Here is a 16,589-nt window from a genome sequence, read left to right as displayed (position 1 = left end):
ATGACTGTGTCGCCACCCACAGCTCCAATCTGCTAAATAAATTTGCTGACAACACTACACTGATTGGCCTAATCTCAAATAATAATGAGGCAGCCTACAGAGAAGAACTCATCACCCTGACACAGTGGTGTCAAGATAACAACCCCTCCCTCAATGCTGCAAAAACAAAGGAGCTGGTTGTGGACTACAGGAGGAATGGAGACAGGCTAGCCCCTATTGACATCAATGGATCTGGGATTGGGAGGGTCAAAAGCTTTAAATTCCTCGGCATAAACATCACCGAGGATCTAACGTGGTCTGTTCATACCAGCTGTGTGGTGAAAAAGATACAACAGCGCCTCTTTCAGCTCGGACAGTTGAAAAAGTTTGGTATGGGCCCCCAAATCTTAAGAACTTTCTATAGAGGCACAATTGAGAGCATCCTGACTGGCTGCATCACTGTCTGGTATGGGAAATTTACTTCCCTCAATCGCAGGACTCTGCAGAGTGGTGTGGACAGCCCAGCACACCTGTGGACATGAATTCCCACTAGTCAGGACATTTACAGCAACAAGTGCACAAAAAGGGCCTGAAAGATCATTAGGGACCCGAGTCACCCCAACCACAAACTGTTCCAGCTGCTCCCATCCGGGAAACGGTACCACAGCATAATAGTCAGGACCAACAGGCTCCGGGACAGCTTCCGCCACCAGGCCATCAGACTGCTTAATTTATGCTGACGCAACTGTATTTCTATGTTATGTTAACTACCCTGTTCTACATAATATTTGTATAAATTACTATAAATTGAATGTTGCACATTTAGACGGAGACGTAACATAAAGATTTTTACTCCTCATGTATATGAAGGATGTAAGTAATAAAGTCAATTCAATATATATATTGAATATCCAATATATATATTCAATACAACATTGAATCATAGTGGATTTAATAAAAAGACTCTTTCATGTCAAAATGAAAACAGACATCTACAAAGGTATCTAAATTAATTGCAAATATAAAACATAAAATAATTGATTGCATAATTATTCACACCCTTCAAATCAGTATTTAATAGATGCACATTCGGGAGCAATTACAGCCTTGAGTCTGTGTGGATCAGTCTCTTATCAGCTTTGCACATCTGGACACTGCAATTTCTCTCACATTCTTCCTCACAAAACTGCTCAAGCTCTGTCAGTTTGTACGTGTGTCATGAGTGAATAGCCTTTTTCAAGTCCAGCCATTCTCAAATTGGATTGAGGATAAACTCTGACTTGGCCACTCCAGGACATTAACTTTGTTTTTTTTTTAAACGTCTGTCTAACTTTGGCTTTATGCTTGGGGTCATTGTCTTACAAGAACATTAGAATATCGGGAACAGCGGGTTAGCTGCCAGGGCTTGTGTGTCCAGAGAACTACGCCTTTCTGGTGCTGACTCTCTGGGCACAGAGCTTGAAAAAAGCGACGCAGCAGACTTTTAACATCATAAATCAGCGAGTTATTCGTTATGAATCTTCTCTCGCCGTGAAAGGGGAACACCTCTTTTTTCCCTTATTAGGGAGAGAGAGCCTGTGGTATGTTGAATTACCGGGTGAATGAGTAGTTTTATGGGTACTGCAAGTTGGTGCCTTTACTGATGCTTTGCTGCACGTTTGAGTGCTCGATGGAGGGTGCTGATGACTTCTTGCTGGTGGGGGTGGGAGGAAATCGTTGCCTTGCTGCTGCTTGTGTGTGAGAGAGGGGAAGTGGGGTGGGGGCTTTGGTGTTCTAACATTTAATTGTCGTTCCTTCTTTGGGGCACTCCTCTGTTTTCTTGGATGTTTGTGAAGAAAAAGAATTTCAGGATGCAAATTTCTCTGACATTAAATGTACCTATTGAAACCTAGAAAACAAATCTTCTCCCAAGTCACAGTTCCCTTGCAGATTACATCAGGTTTTCCTCCAGAACTTCTCTGTATTTTGCTACATTCATTTTATGCTCTACCTTCACAAGCTTTCCGAAGCCTGCTACAGCCCCACAGCATGATGCAACCACCACCATGCTTCAAGGTGGGGATGACGTGTATTTGCTGATGTGCGGTGTTTGGCTTATGCCAAACATAACTTAGAGTCTGATGGCCAAAAAGTTCGATTCTAGTTTCAACAGACCATAGAACCTTCTTCCAGCTAACTTCAGCATCTCCCACATGCCTTCTGGCAAATTCTAGCTGAGATTTCATGTGAGTTTTTTTTTTAAAACAGTGGCTTTCTCTTTGGCACTCTCCCATAAAGCTGTGACTGGTGAAGCACCCAGGCAACAGTTGTTGTATGCACAGTCTCTCCCATCTCAGCCACTGAAGCTTGCAACTCCTCCTAAGTTGTCATAGATCTCTTGGTGGCCTCCCTCACTAGTCCCCTTCTTGCACGGCCACTCAGTTTTTGAAAACGGCCTCCATTTAACCTTTTATGGGACTTCTAAAACCAATTGGCTGCACTAGCGATGGTCTGGTGTGTCATGTTAAAGGGGGATAAATACTTATGCATTCTATTATTTTGTGCTTTATATTTGTAATTAATTTAGATCACTTTGTAGAGATCTGTTTTCACTTTGACACAAAAGAGTCATTTTCTGTTGATCAGTGTCAAAAAAGCAAAATTAAATCCACTGTGATTCAATGTTTGCAAAACAATAAAACATGAAAACTTCCAAGAGGGGTGAATACTTTTTTATAGGGAGCTTGAGGAATTAGGGCAGTATCCTTGATGTTCCTAGTAGTGTGCTCTTCCGGACCGAGATCTCAGATGTTGTTCCCGGGGTTTGCTGGAGCCACTCTCCCAGTCCAGGTGTCACAGCTCCAAGTGCTCCTATCAGCACCAGGATTACTCGGGCTTTAATCTTCCACATCCTTTCAATATGCTCCTGGTATTTCTCCAGCTTCTCATATCCTTTTTCCTGATGTTACTGTCATTCATGATTGCCATATCTATCACTAATGTTTTCTTCTGTCCCTTGTCCAATATTTCTAAGACTGGTTGGTTGGCCGGTATCTGCATATCAGTCTATATTTGGAATTCCCACAAGATCTTAGCTCTGTCATTCTCCACTACCTTCTCAGGTATTTCCCATTTGGACTTGGGAGTGTCCAATCCATACTCAACGCAGATATTCCTATACACAATGCCTGCAACTTGGTTATGCCCATCAGTGTATGCTATCCCTGCTACCATGTGCAGGATGGTTTCAGCGGATTTCTTGCACAGTCTGCATCTTGGGTCTTGTCTGTTGTGATACATCCCTGATTCTATTGCTATTGGCAAGGTCATTCATGATAGACCAATCGAGAAGATCAAGGCATTATGGAGACTTGGTAGATTACTATACATATATAAATTACTATATATGAATATATATATTCCATGTTGTAAATGGAAGAGACTGGATAACATGGAATATATATATTTATATATAGTAATTTATTGAAGACTATGTACACAACATCCACTGCTAAAACCTCTTCAAAACATTCAAGTTAGTAAGATGTGACCTTCCCCACACAAAGCTAAGCTGACTATCCCTAATAAGCCCATGTTTCTCCAAATGTCAGCATATCCTATCCCTAAGAATCTTCTCCATTAACTTACCTATCTTTGATCTCATTTCCATCAGCCTATAATTTCCTGGATTACTCCTATTGCGCTTTATAAATGAAGGAACAATAACTAGTCTCCAGTCCTCTGGGGCCTAACCTATGGATAGGTAAGACAGAAAGACCTCTGTACTTTTTCTCCGCTGAAGCTTTATAGAGGGATATGAGAGGAATCAGGGAATATGGGGATAAGGTGGAACTAATGAGACAAGGTCTTGCTGAATGGAAGAACAAGCTAGATGAGTTGAATGGCCAATCCTGTTTCTACTTCCAACCTTCTTATGGCCCTCCAGTTTAAGCTGGCCTTGAGCAAGAACAAAGCTGTGTATATGCATGCAACACACACAAAATCCTGTGGGAACTCAGCAGGCCAGACAGTATCTATGGAAAAAGTATAGTCGACATTTCAGGCCGACATCCTTCAGCAGGACTAAAGAAAAAAAGATGAGAAGTACAGTTAAAAGATGGGAGGAGGGGAGGGAGAAACATAAGGTGATAGAAGAAACTGAGGGGGGAGGGGTGAAGTAAAGAACTGGGAAGTTGATTGGTGAAAGAGATATAGGGCTGGAGAACCACAGGGAGGCGATGGGCAGGCATGGAGATAAGATGAGAGGGGGAAATGGGAATGAGAATTAGAGAAGTGGGGCATTACCGGAAGTTCGAGAAATTAATGTGCATGCCATCAGGTTGGAGGCTACCCAGCTGGAATATATGGTGTTGATCCTCCAACCTGAGTGAGGCCTCATCGTGACAGTAGAGGAGGCCATGGATAGACATATAGGAATGGGAATGGGAAGTGGAATTAAAATGGGTTGCCACTGGGAGATACTGCTTTTTCTGGTGGACAGAGCGTAGGTGCTCGGCAAAGCAGTCTCCCAATTGACGTTGGGTCTCACCAATATACAAGAGGCTACACCAGGAGCACTGGACACAGTAAGTGACCCCAACAACCTCACCTAAAAGGACTGTTTGGGGCTCTGAATGGTAGTGAGGGAGGAGGTGTAGGGGTAGGTGTAGCACTTGTTCCACTTGCAAGGATAAGTGTCAGGAGGGAGATCAGTGGGGAGGGACGAATGGACAAGGGAGTCGCATAGGAAACGATCCCTGCAGAAAGCACAACGTAGGGGGGAAGGAAAGATGTGCTTGGTGGTGGGATCCTGTTGGAGGTGGCAGAAACTGCGGAGAATTGTCTGCTGGATGTGGAGGCTGGTAGGGTGGTGGGTGAGGACTAGAGGAACCCTATCCATGATAGGGTGGTGCGAGGATTCTTTGCAATAGATTTATCTCCATTCCTGACCAACTACCACTTAATTGCCTTTGGGCATTGTAGGCAAGCAGATGCTGACATTCCCACATGGCACATGTTGGCATGTGCTGGCTCACATTAGTTTGTATTGGCAGCAGGTTTTTCTAGTGATTATTTGTTCAGTGATCTCACCATGAGAGGATCAGATTTTCCAAGGACCCACCTGCTGTCACGGTCCCACAGCAACATGCGGATGTGGTTGAGGATTGATGCTTGGCCCAATTTCACCTCAATGGCCGACCGGCAGTCCTCGTCAATTGGATGTCGAGAGAAGCCATGATCGAGGTCGTAGTTCTGAGTGTCACCATCGAGCAGGGCTGCCTTTAGTTCTCCCCCGATGACCTGCGCCCCATGCTTCATTGAGGCAATATTCTCATCTGGGACTGGGGAACACAACGATGGAGCACATCATTAAGAGCTCATGAACTGGCAACTGAGTGCCAACTCAAAGCGAGACACAGAGTGGGGGATTAAATTATTACTGACGATAATAAAATATTTGTGCTCTACCGGACAATCCCTGGACTAATGTGCTGAGTTGCATATATTTCAATGCAAGAAGAATTGTAGGAAAAATCAGATTAGTTCAGGGTATGGATCAACACATGGAATTATGATATTGCAGCCATCAGTGAGACTTGGTTGCAGAAGCGGCAGGACTGGCAGCTGATTATACTGGGATTCCATTGTTGTAGACGTGATAGAGCGGGAGGGATTAAAGGGGAGGGATAGTACTACTAGTCAGGGAAAATGTCATAGCAGTGCTCAGTAAGGACAGACTGGAGAGCTTGTCTACTGAGATGTTATGGGTAGAACTGAGGGATAATAAATGTATGACCATGTTAATGGGATTATATTACAGACCACCCAACAGTCCACAGGATTTAGAGGTGCAAATTTGTAGAGAGGTCGCAGACTGTTGCAAGAAACATACGGTTGTGATAGTAGGTGATTTTAAATTTGCACTTATTGACTGGAACACCCATACTTTAAAAAGGCTGGATGGGGAAGAGTTTGTCAAATGTGTTCAGGAAAGTTTCTTTAATCTGTACATAGAAGTCCCAATGAGAGAGAGAGTACAGTACTGGATCTCCTATTAGGGAATGAAACAGAGCAGGTGACAGAGTTTGTGTTGGGGAACACTTTGCATATAGTGATTAAAATGCCATTAGTTTCAAGATAATTATGGAGAATGATAGGTCTGGTCCACAGGTTGAGAAAACTTAAGAAAGAAATCAGGAGGGCTATGAGAAGGCATGAGGTTGCCCTACCAGACAAGGAGAATCCTAAGGGTTTCTGCAGATATAATAGGAGAAAAGGATTGCAAGGGAGAAAATTGGTCCTTTGGAAGATCAGAATGGTAATCTATGCATGGAACCAAATGAGATGGGGTAGATCTAAAATGGATCTTTTGCAGCTGTATTTACTTGGGAAATGGATATAGAGTCTAGAGAAATGCAGCAAAGCAGCAGGGATGTCAGGAACCTGGTACAGAGGGGGGAGGCATTTGCTGTCTTGAGGCAAATTTAGAGTGGATAAATTCCCAGGGCCTGACAAGGTGTTCCCTCAGACCCTGTGGGAGGCATGTGCAGAAATTGCAGGGGCCCTAGCAGAGATAATTAAAACATCTGTAAGGGGGGTTTCTTTTTTTTGTCACTGCGTAGTCTAATTAAAATGGCTTCTTTGTTATGTTATAATTGTAAGGGCTTCTTTGTTATGTTAACTGTTGAGAAAGTCCTCCTGCTAGCAGTTTGTTTGGATCACGTTCCTGATAAGAAAGGTGTTACGAATCAATTGGGACAGTTGTTATGCTTTTGGTGTGTCTGAAGATATTGTATGCGCGGGGTTTTGGGGCAAAAGGCGGGAGAGAGAGAGAGAGACAGAGGATGGACCAGGTGCTGTGAGTCTGCTAACGGGGTCGGACCCCGAGCGGGGCGTTCGGCGAGGAAAGGAAATGGAGACGGACTCGTGTGGAGTGTCTGGTCGACCACCGTTGTTGGTCCCAGGTGGCCAGTCGAGGTGGTTCAAGGGGTCACAGGGTGAAGAAGGGTCCTGAGCTCCAACTGTTTGTGCACGAAGAGATCGAACTTTGATAAGTGTGGCACCTTTTATTTTCCTTTCATATTTTATTCTCTATTAATTATATAGTTCCAGTAATATCTATAAACTGTAAATCATTTAATCGTATCTGGTGTATTGTCTGTTATTTGGGTGGGGTGGGGTACATCACACAGCATCCACACAAACCAATTACCCAGTTTGGTGGGGCCAAGAGCTGTTTCCCTAGACGGCAGCGAGCCGAGCGACCCTGAGGCTGGCCAAGGGGGCTACACATCCTTATCCATGTGGGAGGTGCTGGAGGATTAAAGGATAGCTATTTCGCTCCATTATTTAGAAAGGCTCTACGAATGAACCAGGAAATTAAAGGCCAGTGAGCCAGACATCAGTAGTGGGAAAGTTATTGGAAGATATTCTAGGAGACTGGTTATATATGTATTTGGATAAACAGGGATTGATTCCGGATTGTCAGCATGGCTTTGTGCGTGGCTGGCAGTGTCTACTCAAACTTAAAGAGTCTTTCAAGGATATCACCTGGAAAGTTGATGAAGGCAAGGCAATGGATATTGTCTACATGGACTTCAGCAAGGAGTGTGACAAGATCTCTTGTGGAAGGTTGGTTAAGAAGAATCGGTTGCTTGGCATTCAAGGTAAAATAGTAAATTGGATCAGACACTGGCTTTGCAGGAGAAACCAGAGAGTGGCAGTAGATGGTTGCCTCTCTGACTGGAGGTTTGTGACTAGTTGAGCTGCAGAGATTCGCACAAGATCTGTTGTTATTTATCATCTACATCTACAATCTGGGTAAAAACTTGGTTAACTGGATCAGCAAATTTACAGATGACACCAAGATTCAGGGTGTAATGGACAGAGAGGAAGACTATCAAAGCTTGCAGCAGGATCTGGACCAGTTGGAAAACTGGGCTGACAAGTGGCAAATGGAATTTAATGCAGATAAATGTGAGGTACTGCACTTTGCAAAGACCAACCAGGGTAGGTCTTACATGGTCAGCGGCAGGGCACTGTGTAAAGGGATCTGGAATACAGGACCATAATTCATTGAAAGTGGACTCTCAGGTAGAGAGGGTCATTAAGAAAGTTTTTGGCATATCGGCCTTCATAGATCAAAGTAGTAAGTGCAGGAATTGGGATGTTATGTTTAAGTTGTTTAAGATGTTGGTGAGGGCAAATTTGGAATATTGTGTGCAGTTTTGGTACAGGAAAGATATAAGTAAGATTGAATGAGTACTCAGAAAATTTACAAGCATGTTGCTGGGACTTGAGGATGTGAATTACAAGGAAAGATTGAATAAATTAGAACTCCATTCCGTGGAACGTAGAAGGATGAGGGGTGATTAGACAGAGGGATAAAAAAATTATGAGGGGTATAGATAGGGTAAATGCAAGTAGGCTTTTTCCACTGAGGTTGGGTGAGACTACAACTAGAGGTCATTGGTTAAGGGCAAAAGATGAAATGCTGAAGGGGAACATGAGGGAAAACTACACTAGAGAATAGTGAGAGTGTGGAATGAGCTGCCAGTTTAAGTGGTTGGTACGATTTCAATTTCACTGCTTAAGTGAAATTTTGATAGGTAAATGGATGTGAGTGCTATGGAGGACTATCGACCCGGAGCAGGTCGACAGGACAAGGCAGTTTAAACGGTTTGGCACAGACTGGATGGGACGAAGGGCCTGTTTCTGTGCTATAGTTATTTATGACTCCACGTGGGTGTCCACTGCAACGGACAACTCTACAATCAAACAGGATGCAGCTTCCAAGCAAATGTCTCAGCTTCCCACTTACTTACAGGAGCAAACCAGAGCGCTCACTGAGTATGTCACCCACAGCAAGCAAGTACAGCATGTTACCAACACAAAGAGTGTCCCACCACCACACACAGTGAGCCCCACTCAGTAATTTGCTGAATGTGTACCGTAATATTACCCTTGGTGTGACACTTCAGTGTTATTCTGCAACTATGAACTCCATTGTTACAACATGAGTGTGTTCCCTGTTTTACTCCATGAGTGTGACCCTCACTGCTTCTCCCTGACCTTGTCCGCCAGTGTTACTCCAGAACTGCGCCTGAGATTGATTCTCCTTGACCAGTGTTACTCCAAGAGTGTGACACTCACTGATTGTCCCTGACCATGACCACCAGTGTTATTTCATGAGTGTGACCTGCACTGATTCTCACTGACCGTGACCACCAGTGTTATTCCGTGAGTGTGACCCTCACTGATTCTCCCTGACTGCGTCCGCCATTGTTACTCCAGAACTGTACTTGGGACTGATTCTCCTTGACCGTAACTACTGGTGTTACTCCGACAGTGTGACCCTCATTGATTCTCACTGACTGTGACCGACAGTGTTACTCTGTGAGCGTGAGCTCACTGATTGTCCCTGACCGTGACCAACAGTGTTATTCTGTGTTACCCTCACTGATTCTCCATGACCGTGACCACTGATGTTACTCCATGAGTGTGACCTGCACTGATTCTCACTGACCGTGACCACCAGTGTTATTCCGTGAGTATGACCCTCACTGATTCTCCATGACTGTGAGCAGTGGTGTTACTCCTGTAATGACCTGGTTAAGGTTTCTACTGCCATGCTGCAGTATTTCATTTTAGCAGTTTTCTGCTAAAGCAGTGTGTTCGGCTGGTAGAATTTATCGCTTCAGCTAGAGGTAAGATGCCATGTTGTCCAACTGGTTTTGACCACCGATGTTACTCCGTGAGTGTGATCCACCTTGTTTATTACTGACTTGTGACCAGTGTTACTCTGTGAGTGTGACCTGTACTGATTCTCCCTGACCGTGACCCTCTGGTGTTAGTCTGTGAGTGTGGCCCTCACTGATTCTCACTGACTGTGACCCCCGGTGTTAGTCTGTCAGTGTAACCTGACCTGAGCATGCTTATTCCTGTTACTCCATAGGCCTGACCCCGGTGATACCCACTGAGGATTCCCCTGTGTGTCCCACCATTAACTGTTATTGAGCAATCAAAAACTGTGCCCACACTGCTGGTATTCACAGTGGTGTCCCATCACCGTCCATTTTAGAGCGATAACTGTGCACATACTGCCGGTATTCACCATGGATGACCCAGCACCCTGATACTGACCATTACAGAGCACAGGCCGTGTCCACACTGTCTGTTCTCACCGTGAATGCCTCACATCCCTGATACTGACTGTTATACAGTACAGGCCGTGTCCACACTGTCTGTACTCACTGTGGTTGCTCTGCCACCCTGATACTGACCGTTATAGAGCACAGGCCGTGTCCGCACACTGCCTGTTCTCACCATGGATGCCCAGCAGTGCCCTAATACTGGCTGCTACAGAACACAGGTTGTGTCCACACTGTTTGTACTCACATGGATGCCCAGAGGTACTCTGACACTGACTGTTAAAGTGCATTAGCTGTACTTGGTACTCACTGAGGATGCCCCGGTAGTTCAGCTCCATATCGCGACTCTCTGAGCGAACTTTGATGGCGTCTAAGATGGTGTCAGCAGAGAGGAGTGCTGAGGGCCGCACAACATTCAGCAGCTCCGTTAAACTCATCAGCGGCAGCCGGACCGTCTTCATGATTTCTTCATGCATCTCCTCCGGGTTCTGTTTACACCAGTTCATCAGAGCCAAGAAAATATCTTTCTCTGGAGCAGCAAATGAATCCCGGGACACCAGTTTGAGCAGAGCCGTCTGTGTGGATGAGATGGAAGACTTAGGCCAAAGACGGAACTACCATATGACTTTACATCCCAGCACTCAAAGGGGGATTCCTCGCCCATACATCTGCTCACCTTCAACTTTAATACAGATATAGCTCACCAATAGCCCAGAGTCCAAACCTCCTCTGTCATCTCACCCATTAAACTTTACTCACCATGAGTTAAATGATATTGTTGCCATCACTGAGACATGGTTCAAAAACAGGGCAGGACTGAAAACAAAGTATCTCATGGGATAGAACTTTCAGGCAAGACAGAGGGAGAAATAGAACGGGAGGAGGTATTGCAGTGTTAATCAAAGATGACATTACTTCAGTAGCGAAGGAGGATACCCTGGTAGGTTCCTCACTTGAGGCCATATGGCCAGAAAAGAGAAACAAGAAGGGTGTTTGTGGTAGTATTATACACTATTATTGCTGTAATGCATAATCAAAGCCCCCACCCACCCATTCTCTCCTCTTCCATCAAACAGAAGATACAAAAGCTTGAAAACACATATTACCAGGTTCAGACAGCCCCAACTTATGTTCCCGGTATCTATTGCTTATTTATTTATTATTATTATTATTTTGTTTTTTGTCTCTTTGTATTTGCACAGTTTGATTTTTTTTTTGCACATTGGTTCTTTGTCTGCCTTTGCTGTGCACAGCTTCTCATTGATTCTTGGGAAGGATGTAGGACAGGTAGGAGGGAGGAATTGACAGGGGCAGCAGGGTGGCACAGATGTGAAAGGTGGAAAGGGGTTGCATCTCACTGCAGCTGGTAAAAACAATGAAGGAAGATGTGCTAGATGTGGGGGCTCGTAGGGTGAACAGTGAAGACTAGGGGAACTCTCTCTACTTCCACAAACAGCATATCATCCTTCATCATTTCTGGAAGCTGAAGCAACATCTATAGTCTCTCGTACCTCCACGGCCTAACCAAACTGTATACAGCTGCAAAATGACTTCTCTGACTTTTATACACAGTGCCCTGACCAATGAAGGCAAGTATGGCATATACGTTTCTACCACTCTATCATCGTGTTGACTTTCAGGAAGCTGTGGACTTGTACCCCTAGATCCTTCTCTGCAACAGTTCTCTGAAGGATCCTGACATTTCCTGTGTTCATTCCCCTTACAATGGGCCTCCCAAAGTACAACACTTCACACTTGCTCAGATTAAATACCATCTCCCATTTCTCCACCTATTTCTGCAAATTATATATATATATATATATATATATATATATACACACACACTATTGTATCCTTTACCAATATTCTTCACTATCTACAGCTCCAACTGTTGTGTCATCTCAAACTCACTGATTAACACTCTTTCATTTTCAAAATCATTAACACAAACACTAGGCCCCAGCACTGATCCCAGTGGAACACCACTGGTCAGAGACCTCTAGTCGGAATGACACCCACACATCACTAACCTCTTGTCCTCTATATGCAAACCAGTTTGGAATTTAAACTATCAAGTCATCATGAATTCTATACAACTTAATCTTCAGGATCAGCTACTCATTAGGGACCTTGCTGAAAGTTTTGTTGAAAGCAATGGATACTACCTACGTCAATACTGATGATATCCATTGCCCTCTCGCGTTAATTATCTTCATCATCTCCTCAAAAAGCTTAATCAAGTTTGTAAGACATAACCTGCCTCACAAAGCCACACTGCTCCCAACAAGCCCATGCTTTTCCAAATGTGAGTAAACCCAAATCCTCAATCCTCTCGTGTTTTCCCTACCATTTATGTTAAGCTCACTAGCCTATAATTTCCTGTATTATCCCTACTGCACTTTTTGAACAAAGGAAAAACAATGGCCAATATCCCATCTTCTGGGGCCTTGCTTGGGGCTAGAGAGGAAATAAAGGTCTGTGTCAAAGTCTCAGTCTCCTCTCCTGCCTCTCGCAATTACCTGGTTTATATCCCATCAATCCCTGAGAACTTGTCCACCTTGATGTTCTTGTAGACACCCAACACCACACACATCTTGATCTCAACATAAGCATGTCCCACACTGCTCTCACTCTCCTCCTGGGTGAATACAATTCTTGCTGCCTCAGTAAAACAGCCAGCAAGATTCCACCCACCCTAAACATTCTCTCTTCTTCCCCTCCCATTGGGCTGAAAAGCCAAAGCATATACAGCAGGCACAAAGACACCTTCCACTCCACTGATGCTGCTTAGCTTGCTGAGTTCTTCCAGCATTTTGTGCAGGTTAAACTTGTGATAGGGCTTCTCACCCTTTTCTCTTCTCCTCACCTTCCCATCATCTCCCTCAGTTTCACCCATCCTTCCCTTTCTTCCCTGGTCTACTGTCCACTCCTGTTAGATTCCTTCATCTTCCTTCTTCCTTTACTTCTTCCACCAATCCACTCCCAGCTTCTTACTTCACCTCTCTGTCCCACCCACCCATCTTCCCCCTCATCTGGTTCCACCTGTCACCTGGTACTCCTCCCCCTTCCCCATCTTCTTACTTTGGCACCTTCCCCCTTCCTTTCCGGTCCCGATGAAGGGTCCAGGACTAAACAATGACTGTTTATTCCTCTCTGTTGATGCGGCCTGTCTGGCTGAGTTCCTCCCCAATTTTGTGGGCTGTACAAGGATTTCCAGCATCTGCAGAATCACTTGCATTTACAAGTTTAAACCAGACTGACAGGGGGTGGGACCCAAGCAGAAGTGAGGCAGGAAGCTGAGAGAGAATTCAATGACAGCAAGGTCAGTAAACAAGACAGCCAGCAGCTTGGCAGGGAGCGAGAAAAGGCTGCTGGATTGAACTGCATTTAGTACAATGCAAGAAACCTGACAGGTATGGCAGATGAACTCGGAGCATGAATGACTTCATTAGAAGCTGTAGCCATTACAGAAACATGGTGAGAGAGGGTCAGGACGAGGGAACACTGAACAATAGAAGGACCTGGGAGTACAAATGCATAGTTCCCTGAAAGTACTGTTGCATGTAGACAGGGTGGAGAAGGAGTTTGGCACTCTGCTCTTCATCAGTCAGGTCACTGAGTACAGAAGATGAAATGCTACACTGTAGATATGCAAGACGTCGGTGAGGGGGCATTTGGAATTTTTTACAAAAATGGGAAAATCTGCTGATGCGGGAAATCCAAGCAACACACAATTTTTTGTTCAGTTTTGGCCACCCTGCTAGAGGAAATATGCTATTAAACTGGAGAATGTCCAGAGGAGATTTATGAGGATACTGCCGGGAGTCGAGGGACTGAGTTATTAAGAGAAGATGAGCAGATTAGGAGTTCATCCACTGGACTGTCAGAGTTTGAGGGTGTATAAAATCATGTGAGCAGAGATGAGGTGAATGTATAGGCTTTTCATTGGGTGAGCTCATCCATTGGAGTGTTGGACACTAAAGGGTGTATAAAATCATGTGGGGCAGAGATAGGGTGAGTATGCAGTCTTTTTGTGGGGAAAATCAAGAAGTAGAAGTTTAAGCAACACACATCAAAGTTGCTGGTGAACGCAGCAGGCCAGGCAGCATCTCTAGGAAGAGGTACAGTCGACGTTTTGCCCGAAACATCGACTGTACCTCTTCCTAGAGATGCTGCCTGGCCTGCTGCGCTCACCAGCAACTTTGATGTGTGTTGCTTGAATTTCCAGCATCTGCAGAATTCCTCGTGTTTGTAAGTAGAAGTTTAAGCTGGGAAGGGAGCAAGTTTGAGCTATTTAGTAGAAATCTGAGGGGCTACTATTTCAGCCAGAGAGCTGTCAGTAGTTGGAATAAACTGACAGAGGAAGTGATTGAATTAGGTACAATAACATTTAAAGGATACTTGGACAGGTACATCAATAGGAAAGGTTATCTTGGCTGACATGGACTGATTGGGCTAAAGGGTCTGTTTCTGTGCTGTATGACTGATTGAAAACACATCTGAACAAGGATATGAACAGGAAAGGCATGGACGGTTAGTGTCAAATGCAGATCAATGGGATTAGAGTAGGTGGGTCCTGTGGTTAGCATTGCCTAATTTGGCTAAAAGGCCTATTCCTTTGTCGTACTACTGTAGAACTCTATAACCGCTTGGGGATGTTATATGTTGGTGCCAGGAGCATGGTGACACTTGCGGATTGCCCAAAACAGTTTTTGCTAATTTGAGTTGATGCATTTCACTGTATGTTTTGATGTACATATGGCAAAAAAAGCTAATTTTAAAACTATCTCTCCTCACCTTAAACCTATGTTCTCTGGATTTAGATATCACTGTAATGGGAAGTAAGTTTTCACTTTAAGATTTATTTTAAAGACTGTAATTGTTTCTGTCCTTCCCATCTCTAGCTTGTTCCAGATATTCATCACCCTGTGTGTGAACTACTTTGAGCTTCTCCCCTCTAACCTTAAACCTTTCATCTTTCCTTCAAACTTCCCTGCCCTTGGAAGAAGATCACACACCAACTTTCTACATTCCAGTGAGAATAAATGCAGCCTGTCCAATCACAACTGCAGACTTCCATTCCAGGCAGCATACTGGTCAATCCTTTCTGCACTCTCTCTAGTATATCCTTGATGTGCTACCACATCTTTCTTCTGCACAGCAACCAGAACTGTACTGTACTGTTCTAATACTAGTGCAGTCTAACTAGTATTTTGCAAATCTGCAACACAAAGCACAACTCTTACACTCAATGCCTTAGCCTATCAGATCAAACATGAGAAAATCTGCAGATGCTGGAAATCCAAAGCAACACACATAAATTGCCGGAGGAACTCAGTAGGCCAAGCAGCACCAATGGAAAAGAGTAAAGAGTTGACATTTTGAGCTAAGACCCTGAGGGACATATCAGATACCTTAAGCATATTCGAAGAAGGAAGTCTGAGAGTCGGAGCGGGAGTGCGGAGGAAGACATTTTTGAAATTTTCGTTTTTTTTTTCTCCAACGGCATTCAGAGAGGCAGGACTGCGCAGGCGTGTGACGTCGGGCAGTGCAGCACGGCAGATTTAAAAGGAACAGAGCCTCATACAGCGGGCAGCGTAGTTTGCGGGCGGCGGAGTGAGCCAGGAGCAGAGTGAAGACTTAAGGGCTTCGGCTCAACGGGCTTAGGCGGAAACGGGTGAGGCGAGGAAGGTTTGGTATTCATTTTCTGTTGTTATTTGAGGAGAGGGGCAGTATGAGTGTGAGGGCAGTTTGTTGTTCTCGGTGTCGGATGTGGGAGGCCCTGGAGTCTCCAAGCCTCCCGGACGTCTACATCTGCACCAAGTGCATCGAGATGCAGCTCCTAAGGGACCGCGTTACGGAACTGGAGCTGCAGCTCGATGACCTTCATCTGGTCAGGGAGAGTGAGGAGTTGATAGAGAGGAGTTACAGGCAAGGGGTCACACCGGGGCCACGGGAGGCAGACAAGTGGGTCACGGTTAGGAGGGGGAAGGGGAAGAGTCAGGTAATAGAGAGTACCCCGGTGGCTGTGCCCCTTAACAATAGGTACTCCTGTTTGAGTACTGTTGGGGGGGGACAGCTTACCCGGGGGAAGCAACAGTGGCTGTCCCTCTGGCACAGAGTCTGGCCCTGTAGCTCAGAAGGGTAGGGAAAGGAAGAGGAGGGCAGCTGTGATAGGGGACTCGATAGTAAGGGGGTCAGATAGGCGATTCTGTGGACGCAGTCCAGAGACCCGGATGGTAGTTTGCCTCCCTGGTGCCAGGGTCCCGGATATTTCTGATCGTGTTCAAGATATCCTGAAGTGGGAGGGTAAGGAGCCAGAGGTCGTGGTACATATAGGTACCAATAACATAGGTAGGAAAAGGGAAGAGGTCCTGAAAGGAGAATATAGGGAGCTAGGAAGGGAGTTGAGAAAAAGGATTGCAAAGGTAGTAATCTCGGGATTACTGCCTGTGCCATGCGACAATGAGAGTAGGAATG

General features: G+C 44.9%; 1 protein-coding gene across 2 annotated transcripts in view; it reads right to left on the bottom strand.

The window, feature by feature from the left end:
• btbd9 (BTB (POZ) domain containing 9) overlaps positions 1 to 16,589 on the bottom strand; it is a 265,995-nt gene that overhangs the window by 210,071 nt on the left and 39,335 nt on the right. For both annotated transcript variants that reach the window (XM_063040845.1, XM_063040844.1), the window contains exons 4-5: positions 10,420 to 10,684; positions 5,081 to 5,300 (exon numbers count right to left, since the gene is read on the bottom strand). In XM_063040845.1, coding sequence (XP_062896915.1) covers positions 5,081 to 5,300; positions 10,420 to 10,684 — 485 coding nt within the window. The remainder of the gene's footprint in view (positions 1 to 5,080; positions 5,301 to 10,419; positions 10,685 to 16,589) is intronic.

The sequence above is a fragment of the Mobula hypostoma genome, chromosome 2, assembly GCF_963921235.1.
Source record: "Mobula hypostoma chromosome 2, sMobHyp1.1, whole genome shotgun sequence".
NCBI lineage: Eukaryota > Metazoa > Chordata > Chondrichthyes > Myliobatiformes > Myliobatidae > Mobula > Mobula hypostoma.
The sequence above is the reverse complement of the archived record's forward strand: the minus strand, read 5'-3'. Positions and strand labels throughout refer to the sequence as shown.